This window comes from Lithobates pipiens, unplaced genomic scaffold (assembly GCF_037356315.1).
Source record: "Lithobates pipiens isolate NorthernLeopardFrog02 unplaced genomic scaffold, aLitPip1_a1.2 Scaffold_25, whole genome shotgun sequence".
NCBI lineage: Eukaryota > Metazoa > Chordata > Amphibia > Anura > Ranidae > Lithobates > Lithobates pipiens.
Window position 1 is genome coordinate 14,072,975 of NW_027507787.1, and position 20,974 is coordinate 14,093,948.

The window sequence follows — 20,974 nt, forward strand, 5'->3', positions numbered from 1 at the left end:
CCCCGTATTGTTGTGACATTGAATATCACTTTGTAGCACACTCCTATATATATAACCAATGTCCAACGTATGTACGGAGTGGTTTATTGTAGGGAATGGATTAAAAGACATAATGATTAGTAAAAAATCTATGGTATTTTGTGGAATACTTCTATTCTAGCCTGGTAGCAGTGTCGCAGAGACATTAAAACGGTATAAAGAAGCATCAGTAGATTGTATAGAGAAACTAGTGACAGGTATACAAACCAGTATTATGTGAGCTCCAGCATAGCAGTTTTTGCATATACTTCTTTTGTTCAATGTGATTTCCAGAGTGAAGGTCAGTGCAAAATTGAACTCTGTTTCAGTTGTGCACACTGTTAAAGTTACTCTACCTTTATACGCACCTTTTATATTGATATTCAAAGCCAGGTCAATAACATAATTTTGTACATGGTGTTACCATTAGCTATTTTGTTACGTTGTGCTTGTACAGGTTCTTATGTTTCAATTTAGCTTATTTGGGCGTGTTAACATTTTGCTTGTTGAATCATGAAAAAAAGCATACTGATGCTCCGGAACACTGTATTTATTAAATGTACAAAGACCTCCGTGGCATCAAGCAGCATGTTTATTGAAGGACACAGTCTACTCAAAACTGATATTTTTTGGTTGATGCTTCAAAGTTGATCCACCTGACAGATGGTTATAGCTCTTTGGGACTGTATTGGAGAGATCTGCTTGACTTCCTCAGTCTGCACATGAAGGATAATCAACGGAGGTTCTAGAACAGGGGTCTCCAAACTATGACCCGTGGACAATATCCAGGCTTTATCCTGCCCCAGCTAGGGTCAGTGGCATATCCTCAGTGTGCACAGATTGGGTCAGCAGAGGTTACCTATGGTCTCTGTGTCTGATGTAAGGGGGACTGTAAAAAAAAGGGGGAATCTGATGGAGGGGCCCTGATGAAAGAGGGACTTTGATAGGGACCCTAATGTAATGGAGTTTCTGATAGGGACTCCAAAAGTAAGGAGGACTCTGATGAGGATCCTGATGTGGGGGGGGGGGCGGGAGTTGCTAATGGGGTCCCTGATGTAAGGGGGCACTTTTTGTGGCCTGCAAATATTTGTAAAATATACAATGTGATCCTTGTACTGAAAAGGAAAGTTTGGCGACCCTTTTTCCAAAGCACATTTTGGCAGGAACATCAAAAACTCCCCGATGGATTAGAACAAATTTGTAAATTTTGTCAGGGGTTGTCTTGATTGAAGTTCATATAGATATTAAAAGCCAGGGATTGATTAAGCCCATTGGGATCCACCTAAAGTTTAATTTTAAATGGACTAGGATAGGTAAGTACACAACATTCAGGGATTAGAGGGTGTCATTTACATGATAAATATAATAAAATTTTAGGTTTGTGTTGATGGGTTTTCTGTTCAAACACTTCATGTTCCATTCAGATTCATGCAGCTTTTGCCTACAGTTCAAAAGCACCTTAAGAGGACATGCTACAATCAAAGAAATACAGTGCAAGGGGCGATACAGGTCAAAAACAGCCTCTGAACTGCCATATGTACTGTTCAGTTAAAGTGGTTCTAAACTTAAAACGTTTTTACCTCAATGCATTTCCTGCATTAAGGTAAAAAATGTGTTAGCATTTGCTGTGTTCCCTCTCCAATCACTTTCCTTTGTCCTATAGCGATCCAGCGATGTGCCCGGCTGCATCTGGTTTCCCCTTTCTCCCTGCTCTCACAGGCTTTGCTCTCAGTTAAATCCTGTGACCAGAGAGCAGAGGGCAGGGCTATGCCACACTGTGTGTGTGTCTATGGATGCCCATAGCCCGGCTTGGGAGTGAGCCCACACATCTGCCCCAATAGCAAGCGGCTTGCAGTCTGGGCAGACACAGAAGATGAGAAGTGGAGAGCGCTGGTGTGGGACCCCAGAAGAGAGGGAAGAATGCTGCTCTGTGTAATACCATTGCACAGAGCAGATAAGCATAACTTGTTTATTAATTTCATTAAATTAAAGTTCAGTCGATTTTGCTGATTTGTGTTTGAGGTGCTTTCCAAACTAATGTCAAATTCGTTTTTTGTTGATTGTTTTTTACTACCCTGCTATATGATATATAGTATTTTGCAAACCCTTAACTTTTTTAATTGTTACGTTATTTTATTTATTGTTACAATATTCTTTTTAGTAAAGATGGGGCTGACCTAAGACTGAAATATTGAGCTAGGGCTGCCAATCAGGTTAATTTATTGTTTCATTTAATCAAATGTTTCTACATTTATATACAGAAGACTGATGTTTGTTTGATTGAAGCACATGGAATTTTTTTTAAAACAATGTGTGTTTTTATTTCTACCCTGTTAATTGATGAAATATTTGCTTTTTGTCTTACAGCAGTCTGACACAAGTGCAAGTTACTTGAGAGCTGCCCGGGCTGGTAACCTAGAAAAAGCCCTTGATTATTTGAAAAATGGAGTGGACATCAATGTCTGCAATCAGGTAAATATTTCTTATTTTAAATAGAAAATACTGAAATCCTGTACACATTATGGGGTTAATTTACTATAGGTATATAGGCTGTTCACTTTGCAAGGAATGTTTTCCTTTGCTTAGTGAAAATTCACAAAGAATACCCAATTAAGTGTAGGGAATATGAAACAAAAACGATATTTTTGCTTGCACGTGATTGGGTGATGTAAGCCAGCAAAGTTTTATCTCAGTCACTAAACTAAGGGAAGATTACCTTGTAAAGTGAAGAGTCCCTTTCAAAAAGAACAGCCTATTTGACTTTATTAAAGCAACCCCTATAGAAGCCACTAGAAGTGTTGAAAAAAACTCACTGAAGTTGTGTTGATGGGATATGAGCTCGGTGGTATCAGTTTGAGATACTTCTAAGATTGTTAAGAATTTATTGACCTGTACATTTGACCTGCAGTTGACTTGCTTAACCAGTTCTCGACCGGCGCACGGCGATGTACGTCGGCAGAATGGCACGGGCAGGCAAACTGGCGTACAGGTACGTCCAGTTGAATTTGCCGCCCTGCCATCATGTGCCCGCCGCCAGCTGGACACGCGTGTGCCGGTCGGGACCCCCCTGAGTCCGGTCGCGGGTCCCGCGGACTCGATCGCCGTGGGGATACCCTGATCGTCTCACGGGGAAGGAGAACGGGGAGGTGACATTGTAAACAGCATCTCCCCATTCTGCCTAGCAACAAGTGACACTGATCTCTGCTCCTTGTGATTGAAGCAGAGATCAGTGTTCATTAGCACACAGCCCAGCCCCCCACAGTTAGTAACACGCCCCTAGGACACGCTTAACACCTACACTGCCACCCCCTGGTTAACCCCTGCACTGCCAGTGTCATTTACACAGGAATCAGTGCATTTGTATAGCACTGATTGCTGTATAAATGACAATGGTCCCAAAGATGTGTCAAAAATGTCTGATGTGTCCGATGTGTCCGCCATAATGTTGCAGTCAAAAATTATTAATAAAAATGCCGTAAACTATCCCCTATTTTGTAAATGCTATAAATTTTGCGCAAACCAATCAATAATCGCTTATTGCGATTTCTTTTACCAAAAATATGTAGAAGAATATGTATCGGCCTAAACTGAGGAAAAAAATAGTTTTTTTATATATTTTTGGGGGATATTTATTATAGCAAAAGGTAAAAAATAATGCGTTTTTTTTTCAAAATTGACGCTCTTTTTCTGTTTATAGCGCAAAAAAAAAACATAGGGGTGATCAAATACCACCAAAAGAAAGCTCTATTGTGGGAAAAAAAGGACGTCAATTTTGTTTGGGAGCCAAGTCGCACGACCGCGCAATTGTCAGTTAAAGCGACGCAGTGCCGAATCGCAAAAAGTTCAAGGTCTTGGTCTGCAAAATGGTCCGGTCTGAAAGTGGTTAAACCAGGTTTTCCATCCCTTTAGATTTGTATGGGAATTCAAAACCTGCTTGAAGCAAACAAAGTCCTTCAACTTACATTACAATGAAATGGGTGCAAATACTTGTGTGTTTAACATCTTCAGTGCCAACGTTGAATGTTTTTATATAGACACATCTACATTCTGTTTTTTTTTTATTATGGATACCAGACGAAAAAATGATTGACCCAAATTTGCCCTGTTTGATATTTCAAAAACAGTTGACTTGTCACTTCATCGATATTTCAGGTTTTGATAGCTGTTGGCGAGTTAAACTACCTGTGTTTCTTAAGGCTGTTGTTGAGCTCTCTGCTTTTGAGTTCTGTTGCCTTCTTATTCATTTGGAGTGGAAGGGAGGTGAACTTGACCTCCCTGGGACACAGAGAGCATCAAAATCCTGAAGAAGTTAAAAACCTTCTCCACTCTACTAGAAGAAAAAAAATGTTCTCTTCATTAGTGGACACAGCGTTAATTCTAAGACAAGAAGGTTATACTGCTGTCTAGAGGAGATTGCAGGCAGCTGCATAATGCCGCATATACACGGTCGGATTTTCCAAAGGAAAATATTAGATGGGAGCTTTTTGGTGGAAATTTTGACCGTGTGTTTGCTCCATCTGGCATTTTCCGTCAGAATTTCCACAACACAAAATTTGAGAGCTGGATCTCAAATTTTCCGACAACAAAATCCATTGTCGGAAATTCAGATCGTGTGTACACAATTCTGGCGCACAAAGTTCTACGCATGCTCGGAATCAAGCAGAAGAGCCACACTGGCTATTGAACTTCAATTTTCTCGGCTTGTCATACGTCACGCGTTCTTGACGTTTGGAATTTCCGACAACATTGTGTGACCGGGTGTATGCAAGACAAGTTTGAGCCAACATCCGTCGGAAAAAATCCCATGGATTTTGTTGTCGGAATGTCCGATCGTGTGTACGTGGCATAGCTCTCTGATCTCAGAATTAACTAGAAATACGCAGAGCGGAAAAATGTGTTTAGTTTTGGATAGATTTGTTGTTACTAATTTAATTTTGTTGATTTGTTTGGGAATTTGTTTAGTTTTGTTGAATTTAGTTTTGTTTAATTGTGTTTTTTGTTTTAACCACTTGCTTACTGGGCACTTAAACACCTTTCCTGCCCAGACCAATTTTCAGCTTTCGGTGCACTCACATTTTGAATGACAATTACTGAGTCATGCAACACTGTACCCAAATGAATTTTTTGTCCTTTTTTTCCCACAAATAGAGCTTTCTTTTGGTGGTATTTGATCACCTCTGGGGTTTTTATTTTTTGCGCTATAAATGAAAAAAGACCGAAAATTTTGAAAAAAAAACGCATATTTCTTTGTTTCTGTGACAAAATTATGCAAATTATTAATATTTCTTAATAAATTTTGGCCACAATTTATACTGCTACATATCTTTGGTAAAAAATAACCCAAATTAGTGGATATTATTTGGTCTTTGTGAAAGTTAGAGAGTCTACAAGCTGTGGTGCGAATCGCACAAAATTGATCACATCTGATGTACTGGTGGCCTATCTCGCTTCTTGTGACCCGAACAAGCCAGGAAAGTACAAATACCCCCCAAATGACCCCTTTTTGGAAAGTAGGCATTCCAATGTATTTAGTAAGAGGCATGGTGAGCTTTTTGATGTTGTCATTTTTTCCCCACAATTCTTTGCAAAATTAAGATTTTTCATTTTTTTTTTAAAAAAATCCCCAAAATTGTCATTGTAATAGGTTATTTCTCTCACATGGCATGTGTATACCACAATTGACACCCCCAAAAAAATTCTGCTACTCCTCCTGAGTATTACAATACCACATGTGTGGGACTTTTTCACAGCCTGGCCACATAGAGAGGCCCAACATGCAGGGAGCGCCGTCACGTGTTCTAGGAGCATAAATTACACATCTAACTTGTTGACTATCTATTACACTTTTGAAGGCCCTGGAGCACCAGGACAATGACACGTGACACTGATGACAGATGGCACTGATACGTGGAAATGATGACACTTATACATGGCACTGATGACACGTGGCACTGATTACAGATGGCACTAATATGTGGCACTGATGACAGAGGGCACTTATACGTGGCACTGATGACACGTGGCACTTATACGTGGCACTGATGACACGTGGCACCAATACCTGGCACTGATGACAAATGGCACTAATACGTGGCACTGATGACAGATGGCACTAATACGTGGCACCGATGACAGATGGCACTAATACGTGGCACCAATGACGCGTGACACTGATGACAGATGGCACTGATAAGTGGCATTGATGACACGTGACACTGACAACAGATGGCACGTGACACTGACAGGTGGCACTGATGACAAATGGCACTGATACGTGGCACTGATGACAGATGTCACTAATATGTGGCACTGATGACAGATGGCACTATGTGGCACTGATGACACGTGGCACTGATGACAGATGGCACTTATACGTGGCACTGATGACAGATGGCACTGGGGAAAAATGGCACTGACAACAGGTGGCACTGGGGACAGATAGCGCAAACAGGTGGCACTGGGGACAGATAACACTAACAGGTGGCACTGGGGGCAGGTAGCACTGGGGTGGATGGCACTGGGGCGGATGGCACTGGGACAGGATGGCACTGGGGGAGGATGGCACTGGGGCGGATGCCACTTTTTTTATTTATTTTTTTATTTTCCCACTTATGGCCTCTGCAGCCGTTCATCTCTCCCCTCTCACACGCTGTCTGTGTGAGGAGGGAGAGCGGCGCTGAGAGATGATCTCATATGTTTACATATGAGATCACATCGGACACGCCGATCGCGCTGTAAACGGGCGCTGTGATTGGCCGTTTACAGCGATCTGTGTTTGCCTGTCTCCGGGGGACACGGCAAACACAAAACTTCCCCCGATGCGCGCCCGCGGCGGCGCGCATTGCAGAAGTAAACACCAGGACATCCAGGGACGGCCTCCCGGATGAAAGCGCCTGCTCTATAGCCATCATTCGGCTATAGGGCGGGCGGGAAGAGGTTAATTTTGTTTTGTTTATTAATTTTCCAATGAATTACACATTTTCACCCAACTTGAATTCTGCATCCTTAACCCATTGCCGACCAGCGCACGATGGCATGGCTGGGCAAATGGGCATACAGATACTTCCCCTTTAAATCACGGCATTGTGGTTGCATGCATGCCCGCCTTGTGCTCTGTGACCGTGCCCGTGGGTGCCGCAGACTCGATGTCCGCCAGGGGCCCGCGATCGTGTCACGGAGCAGCAGAACTGGGAGATGCCTAGGTAAACAAGGCATTTCCCTGTTCTGCCTAGCAACATGACAGCGATCTACTGCTCCCTGTCATTGCAATGATCTCTGTCATGTTGTTGTGAGCCCCCCCCCCCACAGTTAAAATCACTCCCTAGGGCACACTTAACCTCTTGATCACTCTTGATCACCCCCTAGTATTTAACCCCTTCCCTGCCTTCCCTTCCCTGCCAGTGTCATTTACACACTAATCAGTGTATTTGTATACACTGATCACTGTATAAATGACAATGGTCCCAAAATAGTGTCAAAAGTGTCCCATGTGTCCGCCATAATGTCGCAGTCACAATAAAAAATAGCAAATCGCCACCATTACTAATAAAAAAAAAAACTAATAATAAAAATGCCATAAATCTATACCCTATTTTGTAAACACTATAACTTTTGTGCAAACCAATCAATATACGCTTATAGCGATTTTTTTACCAAAAATATGTAGAAGAATACATATCGGCCTGAACTGAGAAAGAAATTAGTTTTTTTTAGATATTTTTTGGGGATATTTATTATAGCAAAAAGTAAAAATATTGCTTTCTTTTCAAAATTGTTGCTTTTTTTGTTTATAACGCAAAAATAAAAACCGCAGAGGTGATCAAATTCCACCAAATGCAAGCTCTATTTGTGGGAAAAAAGGATGTAAATTTTGTTTGGGTGCAAAGTCGCACAATTGTTAGTTAAAGCAACACAGTGCCATATCGCAAAAAGTGCTCTGGTCAGGAAAGGGGTAAATCCTTCCGGGGCTGAAGTGGTTGACAACAGATGACTCATCAGCTGTCAGCGGGCTTCCCCACTGATGGCTAAAATATAAACAAAAGAATGGGGGCAATGAAAAATTCAGGAAAAAACAACCTTGCCCTTTGAGCCCTTTCAGGTCTGGTATGAGGCGAGCGAGTGAGCAACCCCCCCCCCCCCCTCTCCTGGCATGACAGGCTGCTTGCTCTTATAAGGGTCTGATACTGATTTTGGGGGGACCCCACGCTGTTTTTTAATATCTCGGCATGAGGGTTCCCCTTAAAAATCATTGGGGGGGGGGGCAAACCAACACTGTTTTTTTTCTGAATTTTTCATTACTGGCATTCTTTTTTTTATATTTCAGCTGTCAGTGGGGAAGCCAGCTCATCAGTTGTTAGGGATGCGGTGGCCGGCTTCCTGGCCCGCTCCATAACAACAAGCTATTCTTCACACAGAATTCCAATCGGTTGATAATTTTTTCGAGTAGAATTGTTCCAAAAATGTGGAATTTATTAAAAAATGTATAAACAAAACAAAATTAAATGAATTTCAATGAAAAACGAATCTTCGCATAACCAAAAATCAGTCCGGATTTACAGTGCATCCAGAAAGTAGTCACAGTGCTTCACTTTTTACACATTTTGTTATGTTACAGCCTTATTACCAAATGGATTAAATTAATTATTTTCCTCAAAATTCTACAAACAATTTCCCGAAATAACAACGTGAAAGAAGTTTGTTAGAAATCTTTGTAAATTTATTAAAAATAAAAAACGTGAAAAAAAAATATTTTTAATGCATTTGCAAAGATTTCTAACAAACTTAGTTCACGTTGTCATCATGGGAAATTGTTTGTAGAATTTTGAGGAAAATAATGAATTGAATCCATTTTGGAATAAGGCTGTAACATAACAAAATGTGGAAAAAGTCAAAGTGCTGTGAATACTTTGCAGATAGACTGCATATTCGGACGAAAACTAATTGCACATGTCTAGAATTAACCCTGTGTCCCCTAATGAACTCTAAAGCCTGGTACACACTATCAGGAAGAACCTGCTGTTCTAACTATCCAATGTCTGTGCAGCGATTTCCCCGGTGAGCTATTGTGTTCCCCCCACCAGAACACACCGGTCAGCGCTCACAGCCAAGTTTTTCTGGCATACCCCTTTGACAGAAGCCGGACATTCGGCTGGCTTCTGTAGGGCAGGCTGCCGTACACATGTTTCTGTTGAGCCGGCGGATATATTATCTGTGTGTACCAGGCTTAAGAAAAGTATGTTGCATTAAGTACAATAATCCTGTTATTTCTGTGTTCCAGTTGGGTGGATTTCTCCTCATTTCCCTTTCTTTCTGACACCCTATAAATAGATTGGAAGTGGTGAGAAACTTCCCAAATGTGGTCACACTCAGCAATAAAAAGTTGACAGAAGTTCCCATATTCCACACTCTATCCAAAATTGAAACAAGTCAGATACATATGAAAATAAAATAATTGTCACTTTCAGCTAGCAGGTGTTGTGCTAGACCCTTTTCACACTGGGGTGCTTTACAGGCGCTACATCACTAAAAATAGTCTACAAAGTACCCTGAAAGAGCTGCTCCATTCACTCTAGTGTGAAAGCCCTTGGGGCTTTCACATTGGAGTGGTGTTCTGGCAGGATGGTAAAAAATGTCCTGCTAGCAGCATCTTTGGAGTGGCGAAGGAGTGGTATACCGCTCCTCCACCGCTCCTGCCCATTGAAATCAATGGGGCAGCGCGGCTATAACGCCGGCAAAGCACTGCTGCAGCAGCGCTTTGCTGGTGGTTTTAACCTTTTTTCTGCCGAAGGTGGGGGTTAAAAGAGCCCCACTAGCGGCCGAATACCTCTGCAAATACGACGGTAAAGAGCCTCTAAAAATAGCGGTGCTTTACCACCGCCCCGCTGCCGCCCCAGTCTGAAAGGGGCCTTAGAGCCTGCTGACTCCTGGTTTTCTGCAGGGATTTAATAGCAGGTGTAAACTGATCGCCTGCTTTCAGAATTATTCACAAAACACAGCTGAATGTGACAGAGGAGGGACAACCTCCCCTCCTAGTACTTGCTGAACCAAATGGGTTTTTACTTAGAAGCAAATAATTATGGATGTAAATCTTATGACTTGTGTTTGTTTTTGTAGAATGGGCTAAATGCTCTCCATCTTGCATCCAAAGAAGGGCATGTTGAAATAGTTTCGGAACTCATTCAACGAGGTGCTGATGTCGACGCATCTACAAAGGTTTGTGTCTGTCTCTTATATTTTTATAGCATAGACCACATTTTTTTCTAAATTTTTTTTTTTTTTTTTTTTTTCTTTTTCTTCTTCTTTTTTCTTTTTCCACTTCAGAGGTCTTGTGCTAGAGACTTATTCATATTGCCTCTCATTTTTATCTCAGCACTATATCTCATCATTGTGGTTTGTAATTCATATTTTCACTGTTTTTAATTAAATAATCCAACAAAAATTACAAATCTTCCTAACGCATCTCTAGACAACAACAATCTACCTATATTATTTATCCCTTACCCACCCCACCCGATCCCCCCCCCATCCCCCCCTCCTTCACAGCCCTCCCGAGCGCCCAAGTGCACGAAAACATCTATAAGCTACCACTAAGTCTCCTATACCTTCTAATCTATAGGGTGTCCCATCTCAATTATCCATGGGGTCCATATTCCCTTCCACTCTCTAAGATTTCCTCTCCTTACATACAATGTCTTCTCTTTCCAGACTAGTTCGTTAATACTGTGGGTCCATTCTCCTACTGTAGGGGCTCTTTCAGCTTGCCATCTTTGCGCAATCAATCTGCGTGCCTGAAACAGGCATCTTACCACTGCCACTAAGGTGTATTTCCCTTCTCCCGGTTCTTGCCTACATCCCAATACACACAAAATCGGGTCCATTACCATCTCTAACTTAAAGATCCTATTAATACTCGCCAACACTTCTCTCCAATAACGATGGAGCTTCGGGCAGCGCCACAACATGTGTAAAAGATCTCCCTGTCCCCGACATCTAGGGCATCTATCGTCTGTTCTCCTACCAAACTGCCGCAATCTTTTAGGGGTATAATAAGCCCTGTGCACCAGCATCAATTGTGAGATCTTTTGGGAAGGGGAGATAGAGGTCACTGGCCCTAATTCCATTATTCTCCTCCACTGCGTATCTAATATTTCCCCTATATCCTCTTCCCATTTCCTCTTCAAGCTCGGGTAGTCAATTTCCTGATTAGGATTCTCACCTAACTGATTATAAATTCCTGAGATGGACCCCTTTACCCTGTCAGAAGTGAGTAACCTCTGAAGTAAAGGTATTTTGTCCCACGGGGGAATATTTCCCCCAAACTGTGCTGCTAAGGCGTGTCTCACCTGCAGGTAGCTAAAAAATGAGTGTTGTGGTATATCATATACTTTTCTTAAATCCGAGAATGTCCTCAAAACCCCTCCATCATAAAGATGGATCAATTTAGTTATACCTTTCCTTTCCCATAATTTGATTTTACCAATAGTAAATATTTTTCTAAATTTTTACATAGGAAATACATTAATCAATACACACTATTAACAAAGGTCTGGTGGGCACTCCCCAACACAGCTCTCATTTAAATTTTAAATGAAATGCAGTGGTAAGATTTTAATGGGGCAATAAATACCAGGAGTGCGTTATATGCTGAGTGCAGGGTTGAGGGGTGCACTGTGTACAGAGTGCAGGGTTTAGGGGTGTACTAGACCATTAGCTATCAATATTTTGCATTGCTATCTACAAAGGTAATGGGGCTTGCTGTGGAAAGTAAGCTCTTTCCTCTCCCATGGGTAAGATATGTTGTGGAATTTCTACACATCCCTAACAGGTAAGTGAACAAGAACCCAACATCATACATTGCCTCACAGAAAACAGCTTTGGAATTCAGGTGTTTCTTTTGTGAGACAGTGCTTCTGTTGATGACTTCTTCTTTGAGAATGTTTGCTCCCTGACTGTCATGCTGATGCTTTGACATTAAAGCTTTTGGAGACTATGATCCAGGACAAGTATGGAAATAAGGAATTCTGACACTTATTTTTAGAGCATTCTTTTTCCGATTTATGCTTCAAAAGTATTGAAGCCAGGAACAGCCAAGCAACTAACATTTTTAAAAGCTGTCAGCCCCAAAATGTATCATTACAGAGTCATTTTAAATCACAAATAAGTTGGAGACCTCTATTATATAATAATAGTATGTTAAAGTATAACTGAACGCAAAACTTTTTTCTTAGTTTTGGATTCAATAGAAAGGTGTTAGAACAGCTGCCCAGTTGTTTTCTTCTGTCTGTGCCCTCATTTAGGAGATTTATCCTCCCTATTTGTCCTGGTTACAGGGCTCATCAAGTGAAATTTCTCTCATGTTTTGAGTGATCATAACAGGAATTGAGGGGAAATTTTCCAAAGTATACACTAATTCTGGTGACCCTGGTGACTACTAGGGATTTTCCTCACTTTGAAGGGATTTCTTCTCACTTCCTGTCATGGCTATGGGACAGGACGTGAAAGAAAATCTCCCCAATGCGACACAGATGACAAAAAAAATTGACAGTGGTTAATAACCTCCTTTGCTCTGTCAAAATGCAAAAAAAGTTTTTTGCCATTTTTCCTTCAGCTCTACTTTAAAGGGGAAGTAAACCCTGATGAGTTTACTTCCTCTTTCATTCCCTGCAAAGGTAAAGCATAATGGACTACTATGCATCGCATAGTAGTTCATTATGTGTCACTTACCTGACACAGGAGCCAGCGAAGTCACCGCTGTCCCCTGTAGTCCGGAGCCTCCATCTTCTCGATGGGTCTCGCTGCTCCGCCTCTGTCATTCAGCGAAGCCGCGATGACGTCACTCCCGCGCATGCGCATGGGAGCCGCCACTCGCGGCATATCGCCGTTGACCGCGGCGCGCTCAGTGCACCTGCATGCCGCTGTCTACGACGCATGCGCCATAGACAGCGGTGCCTGTCCTTCGGCAAATATCTCCTAAACCGTGTAGGTTTAGGAGATATTTCTTGGACCTAGAGGTAAGCCTTAATCTAGGCTTACCTGTAGGTCAAAGTTGGTTGTAAGGGTTTACAACCACGTTAAGCCTCTCACTGAGGCAGTGTGTATAGGGTTTGACCAATTTTTGTAGTTATGCATTTCACAGAGGAAAAATCATTGTTGACTTGGGAATCATAAAACTGAGAGATCTGTGAGGTTTAGCAAAAAATAATGCTTGCAATAAAGTTGACTGAGAGTATTTCTGACCTTTACTTCTTAAAAATGCTAGTTGCTTGATGCTCTTTTTATTGCTTTGTGAGTTACTGACTCAGAACATGTAAGCATATCAGTGGCCCTGGCTTTATTTACTTAATTTGCAATATACTTGTTCCTGGTCTGTTACTTACATTTTTTTAATGCAAAGGTAGCCAGGCAGATATTGTTCCAGCAATGACAGCCTCAATATTACTCTCCGTATAAATTTATTTTAAACAAAGGGGCATTGTTTCACTTGAGTATACAATAAGCCAAAAATGCAAGCAGTTCTAGTGCAAGACCTATCTTGGCATTCCTAAATCTGTTGGTGGGGGCACTTTAATGGTGGGACCACAGTATCTACATTTTTATGGCCTTAGGTACATTTTCTGATATATCCAGCACCTTTCTGCCATGGTATTTATTTAATAATAAGAGTGCTGCAAAGACCTAAAGGACCTATGATGTTGCATTACGTGGAGGATCTGGGTGGTAGGGTTTCAATTTCTCTAAATATTGGGGCCAATATAATGACCCAGATAGCAAGGATAAATTGCCACACATTTGTGGCAGTTTTGAATTGTAAGTCTTTTTAACTTGCTGTACAGTTTCACTGGCAAGTTGTACACTTGCAGGGCACTTGATGCACAAGTTCTAGTTGACACTTTTCCAAATTCAGCCACAGTGACCCCTGTGGTGGGATGACTATTGCACAACATAACTGAACCTGAACTTGCAGCAGACTTGCAGAATGTTTGCAAAGAATGTTGATCTGGAGTCGTGCAATGCGAACTTTCTGCAATTGTTCAACAAGCCTGGCAAGTCTAGCAATAGCTTACCAAGTAATTTTCAAACTTGCAGCTCAATTGCTTGCCATCTGGGTAGCTGTCACTCATAGCTATAAAAGGAAAGCAAAAGGATGATAGAGAAGCGCCAGGCCAATCCTTTAAACAGCTTAGGAATTCATTCAGTATATAGGTATAAAACAACACTAAAAAAGTGCGTGAAAAATGTAGGAGCACTTGCAGAGTGCTAGAGCGGGTGGGAGCTTCCACATGCAGTGTCACAGGAGGACCGCTGGGAAGTCTCTATTGAGGGATCCACGAGCGCCGTGTATTAGCCGCAGCTGGAGCCTCGGTAAGCCTCGTGGGGACGTCCTCCTCCTTTTGCTTTTCTTTTGTTTACAGTGATGGGGTTCCCCAGCCTGCACCTGAAGCAGCCCCACTCCCTTTACAGCCTCCATTTAGAGACTTTTATAGAGACTGTAATTTTTAGGGGTTCACCCCCCAGAACTTTCAATCCACTCATCATTCACATGGTTGCACCTTCATGTATCAGCATGCAGATGCATGCCTTTTCATTTAAATTTTAAACTTTAATCTATGTGTTTCGTTGTAATCTCACTCGTAGCTATGCATGTGAACTTTGCTGTCCATAGATATCTAGAATCTTTAGTGTCTGTGCCATAATAAAAATAGGAGAGTCAGCGTGTTAGCTGTGACCTGTACTAATGATACAGGTGGATTTAGTAGTTAGCAGACAGTAGGTGGAGTTGTGCAGTTAACAGTCTTGTGAATATTGTAAAACCCATTACAATTTATGTAGACTGTTTTTTTCTTTACTAACATTATTTTGAAGCTTGATGTGTCCTTAATGACAATTTCTTTTTTTAAGATCTTATGAAAAGAAAATGTACTTTATCTAAAGTAACTTGCATTTCTTATTTTATTTTGCAGAAAGGCAACACTGCTCTTCACATAGCATCCTTAGCGGGACAAGCAGTAGTAGTGAAAGTTTTGGTAACAAATGGCGCTAATGTTAATGCACAGTCTCAGGTAAACAATATTGTAACTTAAATGCAAAAATATGTTAAACCTAATCACAACAAATTGTTAAAGCCCAATCCCAGCCAAAACTATGTAACTAAAGTCATTGTCTTGGCAGAATTATTGTTTGTAGGGAGGTTACAACTTCAGTCCAAACCTGTAAATGGAAGAGGTTTAAAGCCCAACTCTAGCCAAACAATTCCAAATTAAGTGAAGCTGTTACCCTTAATGCATATCCAGCTTATATTTTCAGAAACTAAAAGCATACTTTGACAATACAGTCTTGCTACATAATGTCAGATTATAATTAGAAGCTGGCGTCCATAAAAAAAAAAGAAAGAGCTTTCATGCCAGCATTTTTTAGTGAATTGAAGCAAATTGCAGAGGGGACATTGTTGTCAGCATTGGAGCTCCCAGCATTTAGTCTACCAGCTATACATGTAAATATTAATTTTCAGTCTTACTTGTCTGGTGTCTTCTACCCTGATTGATATGGATATGTATTGTGTTAGCAAGCTGTTTAAAGTCATTCTACTCCCTTTCTTAACTGAGAGATTCTGTGACGGGAGTACTGATTGCATGCTGTGTAGAAGGAGACATGCACAAAAAGGAGTAAAAAGCACCTACAATGAAGGATTCGTGCAGCTGAGCCTGGCATGGCAAGTTATGCACAGATGAATTATGAGCTTTTACCTATGTATCTTCTGTATAGTTGTGCAAACTGCATTGTTACATGGCCAGAATAAATAATGAGAAGAGTGTACAGTCTGCCTGATTTCTCATTCTGGTTTTCTCGTAAAAGGTATAAAAAGCCAAGAATCTTTTTTTTGCTACTGTAAAAGTATGAGTGTTGCCCATAGGGATCTGTCAGATTTTAGTTGACATTTTGTAGCTCATCTTGGTGTTGCTTTGGACATCACCTCTATCTTTTAGGGTACCTTCTGACAGCTCTCTATGAGGCTAAAAACACACTACTGATTACGTGCCCTAAATTTTAAGAGAACACTACTCTTTGTGAGGTATATGCCTACAGACCAGTGGCATAATGTTACTTTGAATTCAAGTCCATGTCTCCCCAAGACAAACAGACTCTGTGAACCTTGTATAGGGCCTATATGCTATATTAGAAATAGTGACTGCTTCACAGTGTTGGGGCTCATAGCAGATGCTGATGTCATCAACTCCAGCCACCTTTCTGGGGTTGTCTGCTATAATGTGTTTATTTTAAATAAGTCTATTTATGGCTTCTAAGAGTCTTTCACCCATTGTTGTTTTTGCAAATTAACTGTGCTATTGTGTGAAGGAGTTCTGTGTTGATATTTATGATAATGTGTATTGTAGTTAGTGAGCTAGGAGATGACAAAGCTGACCTAAAAGGTTAAATGACTAGTTAATTAGCGCATGTTAATTTATGTTTCTGGTTACAGCTGTATTGTTAGAGTAATATGATCAGAAGGGGAGAACCGCCTACTCAAGTGTTTAAAGGCCTGTATTCATGCTGTAATAAACAGTTCTATTTCTAGTGTACTCCAAGACTGGTGGTGTCTGGTTTTTGGGGTTACTATAGCCAGATCCATTGGTCTCGTGTTCCGGGACTTGTGAAGCTGCTTCTTGGTCAGAAATACCCAACAGGGTGTCCAGAGTCTGTCACAATATATATACAGTGCCTTGCGAAAGTATTCGGCCCCCTTGAACTTTTCAACCTTTTGCCATATTTCAGGCTTCAAACATAAAGATATACAATTTAAATTTTTTGTGAAGAATCACCAACAAGTGGGACACAATTGTGAAGTGGAACGAAATCTATTGGATATTTTAAACTTTTTTAGCAAATAAAAAACTGAAAAGTGGTGTGTGCAAAATTATTCGGCCCCTTTACTTTCATTGCAGCAAACTCACTCCAGAAGTTCAGCGAGGATCTCTGAATGATCCAATGTTGTCCTAAATGACTGATGGTGATAAATAGAATCCACCCGTGTGTAATCAAGTCTCTGTATAAATGCACCTGCTCTGTGATAGTCTCAGGGTTCTGTTGAAAGTGCATAGAGCATCATGAAGACCAAGGAACACACCAGGCAGGTCCGTAATACTGTTGTGGAGAAGTTTAAAGCCGGATTTGAATACAAAAAGATTTCCCAAGCTTTAAATATCCCAAGGAGCACTGTGCAAGTGATCATTTTGAAATGGAAGGAGTATCAGACCACTGCAAATCTACCAAGACCTGGCCGTCCCTCTAAACTTTCAGCTCAGACAAGGAAAAGACTGATCAGAGATGCAGCCAAGAGGCCCATGATCACTCTGGATGAACTGCAGAGAACTACAGCTGAGGTGGGAGAGTTTGTCCATAGGACAAAAATCAGCCGTACACTGCACAAATCTGGCCTTTATGGAAGAGTGGCAAGAAGAAAGCCATTTCTCAAAGATATTCATAAAAAGTCTCGTCTAAAGTTTGCCACAAGCCACCTGGGAGACACACCAAACATGTGGAAGAAGGTGCTCTGGTCAGATGAAACCAAAATCAAACTTTTTGCCCACAATGCAAAACGATTTATGTTTGGCGTAAAAGCAACACAGCTCATCACCCTCAACACACCATCCCCACTGTCAAACATGGTGGTGGCAGCATCATGGTTTGGGCCTGCTTTTCTTCAGCAGGGACAGGGAAGATGGTTAAAATTGAGGGGAAGATGGATGCAGCCAAATACAGGACCATTCTGGATGAAAACCTGTTGGAGTCTGCAAAAGGCCTGAAACTGGGATGGAGATTTATCTTCCAACAAGACAAACATACAGCAAAATCTACAAAGGAATGGTTCACAAATAAACGTATCCAGGTGTTATAATGGCCAAGTCAAAGTCCAGACCTGAATCCAATCGAGAATCTGTGGAAAGAGCTGAAAACTGCTGTTCACAAACGCTCACCATCCAACCTCACTGTGCTCGAGCTGTTTTGCAAAGAAGAATGGGCAAGAATTTCAGTCTCTCGATGTGCAAAACTGATAGAGACATACCCCAAGCGACTTGCAGCTGTAATCGCAGCAAAAGATGGCTCTACAAAGTATTAACGCAAGGGGGCCGAATAATTTTGCACGCCCCACTTTTCATTTTTTTATTAGTTAAAAAAGTTTCAAAAATCCAATAGATTTCGTTCCACTTCACAATTGTGTCCCACTTGTTGGTGATTCTTCACAAAAAATAAAAATGTTATATCTTTATGTTTGAAGCCTGAAATGTGGCAAAAGGTTGAAAAGTTCAAAGGGGCCAAATACTTTCGCAAGGCACTGTATATATAATTGTAGTAATCACCAAAGTCACAGAGGTCTGGAAGTGACACGCATATCTGGCCAGAAATTACGTCACAATGCTGGCAGAAGAAGCAGATAGAGACTCTGCAATTTGTTTCAATAATATGGTTCCAATCATTTGTATTGCACAATTTCATACAATACTTAATTTTAATAAACTCATTTGGATATTTTTCAATTTCCTTGACTCGGTTCCTGGGCTCCAGTTTGATTTGGTAGTGGATTACATAGCACTGTATGCGCACCAGCTTTGTTCTATGAAGCTCAGTTTCTAAGAGGCTCTGTACGTCCAGTTGCCGTTGGCACATCTTAAACGGCACCCCCCCCCCCCCCCCCCACCCGATGCTTATAAGGCTCATTGATTCCCACAAGCATCAGTCTTTCCATATGCACAGATAATCAGGCTGCTTTGCCGAGTATAGTGTGAAACATATAAAGAAGAACATGTCTTAAGTTAACCATACATATTACAATCTAAACTTACAATCTTTGCATATTTATCTTTCGATTTTACAAAACTACAACCCCAATACCAGAAAAGTTGGGACGCTGTGCAAAATCTTGAAAAACATAATGCAATAATTTGCAAATCTTATAAACCTATGTTTTATTCACAATAGAAGTGCTAAACCACATACTGCACCTATGACAACAGCATGGCTTCATAGTAGAATCGTCCGGGTGCTTAACTGGTGTGCCCTCAGTCCACACCTTTCATCAATTGAAAATATTTGACACATCTTGAAATAAAAAAATACGAAAAAGAAGACCCACGATTGTTGAGCAATTAGAATCCTATCAGGCAAGAATGAAACAACAATCTGAAAACTCCAGAAACTGGTCTCCTCAGTTCCCAGCCATTTTACAGAACATTTATAAAACAAAACAGAAAGGGTGCTAAACCATGGTACACATGGTCCTGTCCCAACTTTTTTGAGACGTGTTGCTGCCATCAATTTCAAAATCACCTTATGGTTTTCTTAAACTGGTACATTTTCTCAGTTTAAACATTTGATATGTTTTCTAATTTTTATTGTGAAAAAAATGTGGGTTTATAAAAATTGAAAATCATTGCATTCTGTTTTTATGTAGATCTCTAACTTTATGTTATCCAACTTTTTTGAATTGGGTTTGTATGTAATATGAGGACCTATCTAAATTATTCAATAACTGTGTACCTAATCAGGCAGGCTATTATACTACATAGTTATTGATAGATCTAAAGAAGATTGTTTAGTCAGATTGTAACAAGTTTGGCAAGCTTAAAAATTTTGATGTGTTACACTGAGGCTGGCAAAGCATCCTGAAAACAGCGTGATGCAGGTTAGATAAAATAAATATCTAACATGTGACAAGAATAAAGAGACTTTTTAGTACTGTTGGTCAGGTTTGAAAACCAGGATCATAAGCTTAACATCTCAGTTTTACAGACGATTAGTAGAAAATGAAGCAAAGCATGGAAGAGACTGGGAGACATGGAAGAGATTGTCAGGAGCAGAGTTAAAAAGGGTGATTGGCTGAAAACGATGTAAAAGATGGCAGCATATGAAAGCAAAGCATCCGTGGGTGTTAGTTGTGCACTCTTACATATCGGTACAAAGCTGCTTCACTGGCACCCCCCTGTGTTTCAGCATCCTTTCCTTAATTATTAAGACATATCTTGCTTTATAAAAAGACTATCCAAAAATACTGCATTTGAATTGCTTAGGTAACCATGGCAAATTTTATCTGCAAAAAGGGAAATTATTATATAATCTACCATGTGATCTGCAGCCTGAACTGTCCATGAATACAGATCTTATTGGGAAAAGGGATAAAGATGCTTGTTATTTTAAACCTAATTTTGGCCAGATAAGGTAACTTCTTGGCTTGGTTCCATTTCTTTAGACATAATCTGCTGATAATAAAGAAACCTAAACTTTTATGAAAAAAGTGTTCAAATAAATGAGATAAACTAAGTCCACTACATGCTACTATATGTTTACATCATTTATTGTTTTCTAATCATAATAGTCTATTTGCGCAGTGTCTAGGAGCAAGCAGTGAAACCCATCCTTGTCCTAATCTCGTAGGAATCACTAGCAGTCAACCATACATCCATGGCAAGTGCTTAGGATCTATACCAATAGAGGATCTACAGATGAAGATGTATAAATTTGTCCATGAAAAGAAGTGCAATAATATGAATCCTCTACTTACACGCATTCTAGTATGCACTCTCAACACATGTGGTGCCGACCTTTAGATATTTCAGTTTTTCCATCTAGCTTTACCTGGATAGTATTACATTCCAGACCTTTCTGATTAAGGCTGTTGAAGATTAAGCCAGCCTTTTTCAACCTGGGTGCTGTGACACCCTGGGGTTGCCTTCTTCAGGGTTGCCTTAACAAAAACATGCCTAAAAATTGTCCAAAAATTGCGTACAAGCCAGTGGAGGGATCTAGCCTGCCTTTTTGTTACACAAAGACACAGGTTTTGATTGTGCACCATTACAACCTTGGGCATCGTTAGTATCTTAACAGTTGATGGCATCATCAGTTGATAAGGAGGATGTCAAGCACCTGCACAGCATCCTTCCTTGCCCCTCCCCTTCCCTTCTCT

General features: G+C 40.7%; 1 protein-coding gene across 46 annotated transcripts in view; it reads left to right on the plus strand.

Moving 5' to 3' along the window:
• The window catches only part of ANK3 (ankyrin 3), a 906,473-nt gene that overhangs the window by 635,283 nt on the left and 250,216 nt on the right, over positions 1-20,974 (plus strand). For all 46 annotated transcript variants that reach the window (XM_077454076.1, XM_077454078.1, XM_077454087.1 and 43 more), the window contains 3 exons: positions 2,386-2,490; positions 10,132-10,230; positions 14,979-15,077. In XM_077454076.1, coding sequence (XP_077310202.1) covers positions 2,386-2,490; positions 10,132-10,230; positions 14,979-15,077 — 303 coding nt within the window. The remainder of the gene's footprint in view (positions 1-2,385; positions 2,491-10,131; positions 10,231-14,978; positions 15,078-20,974) is intronic.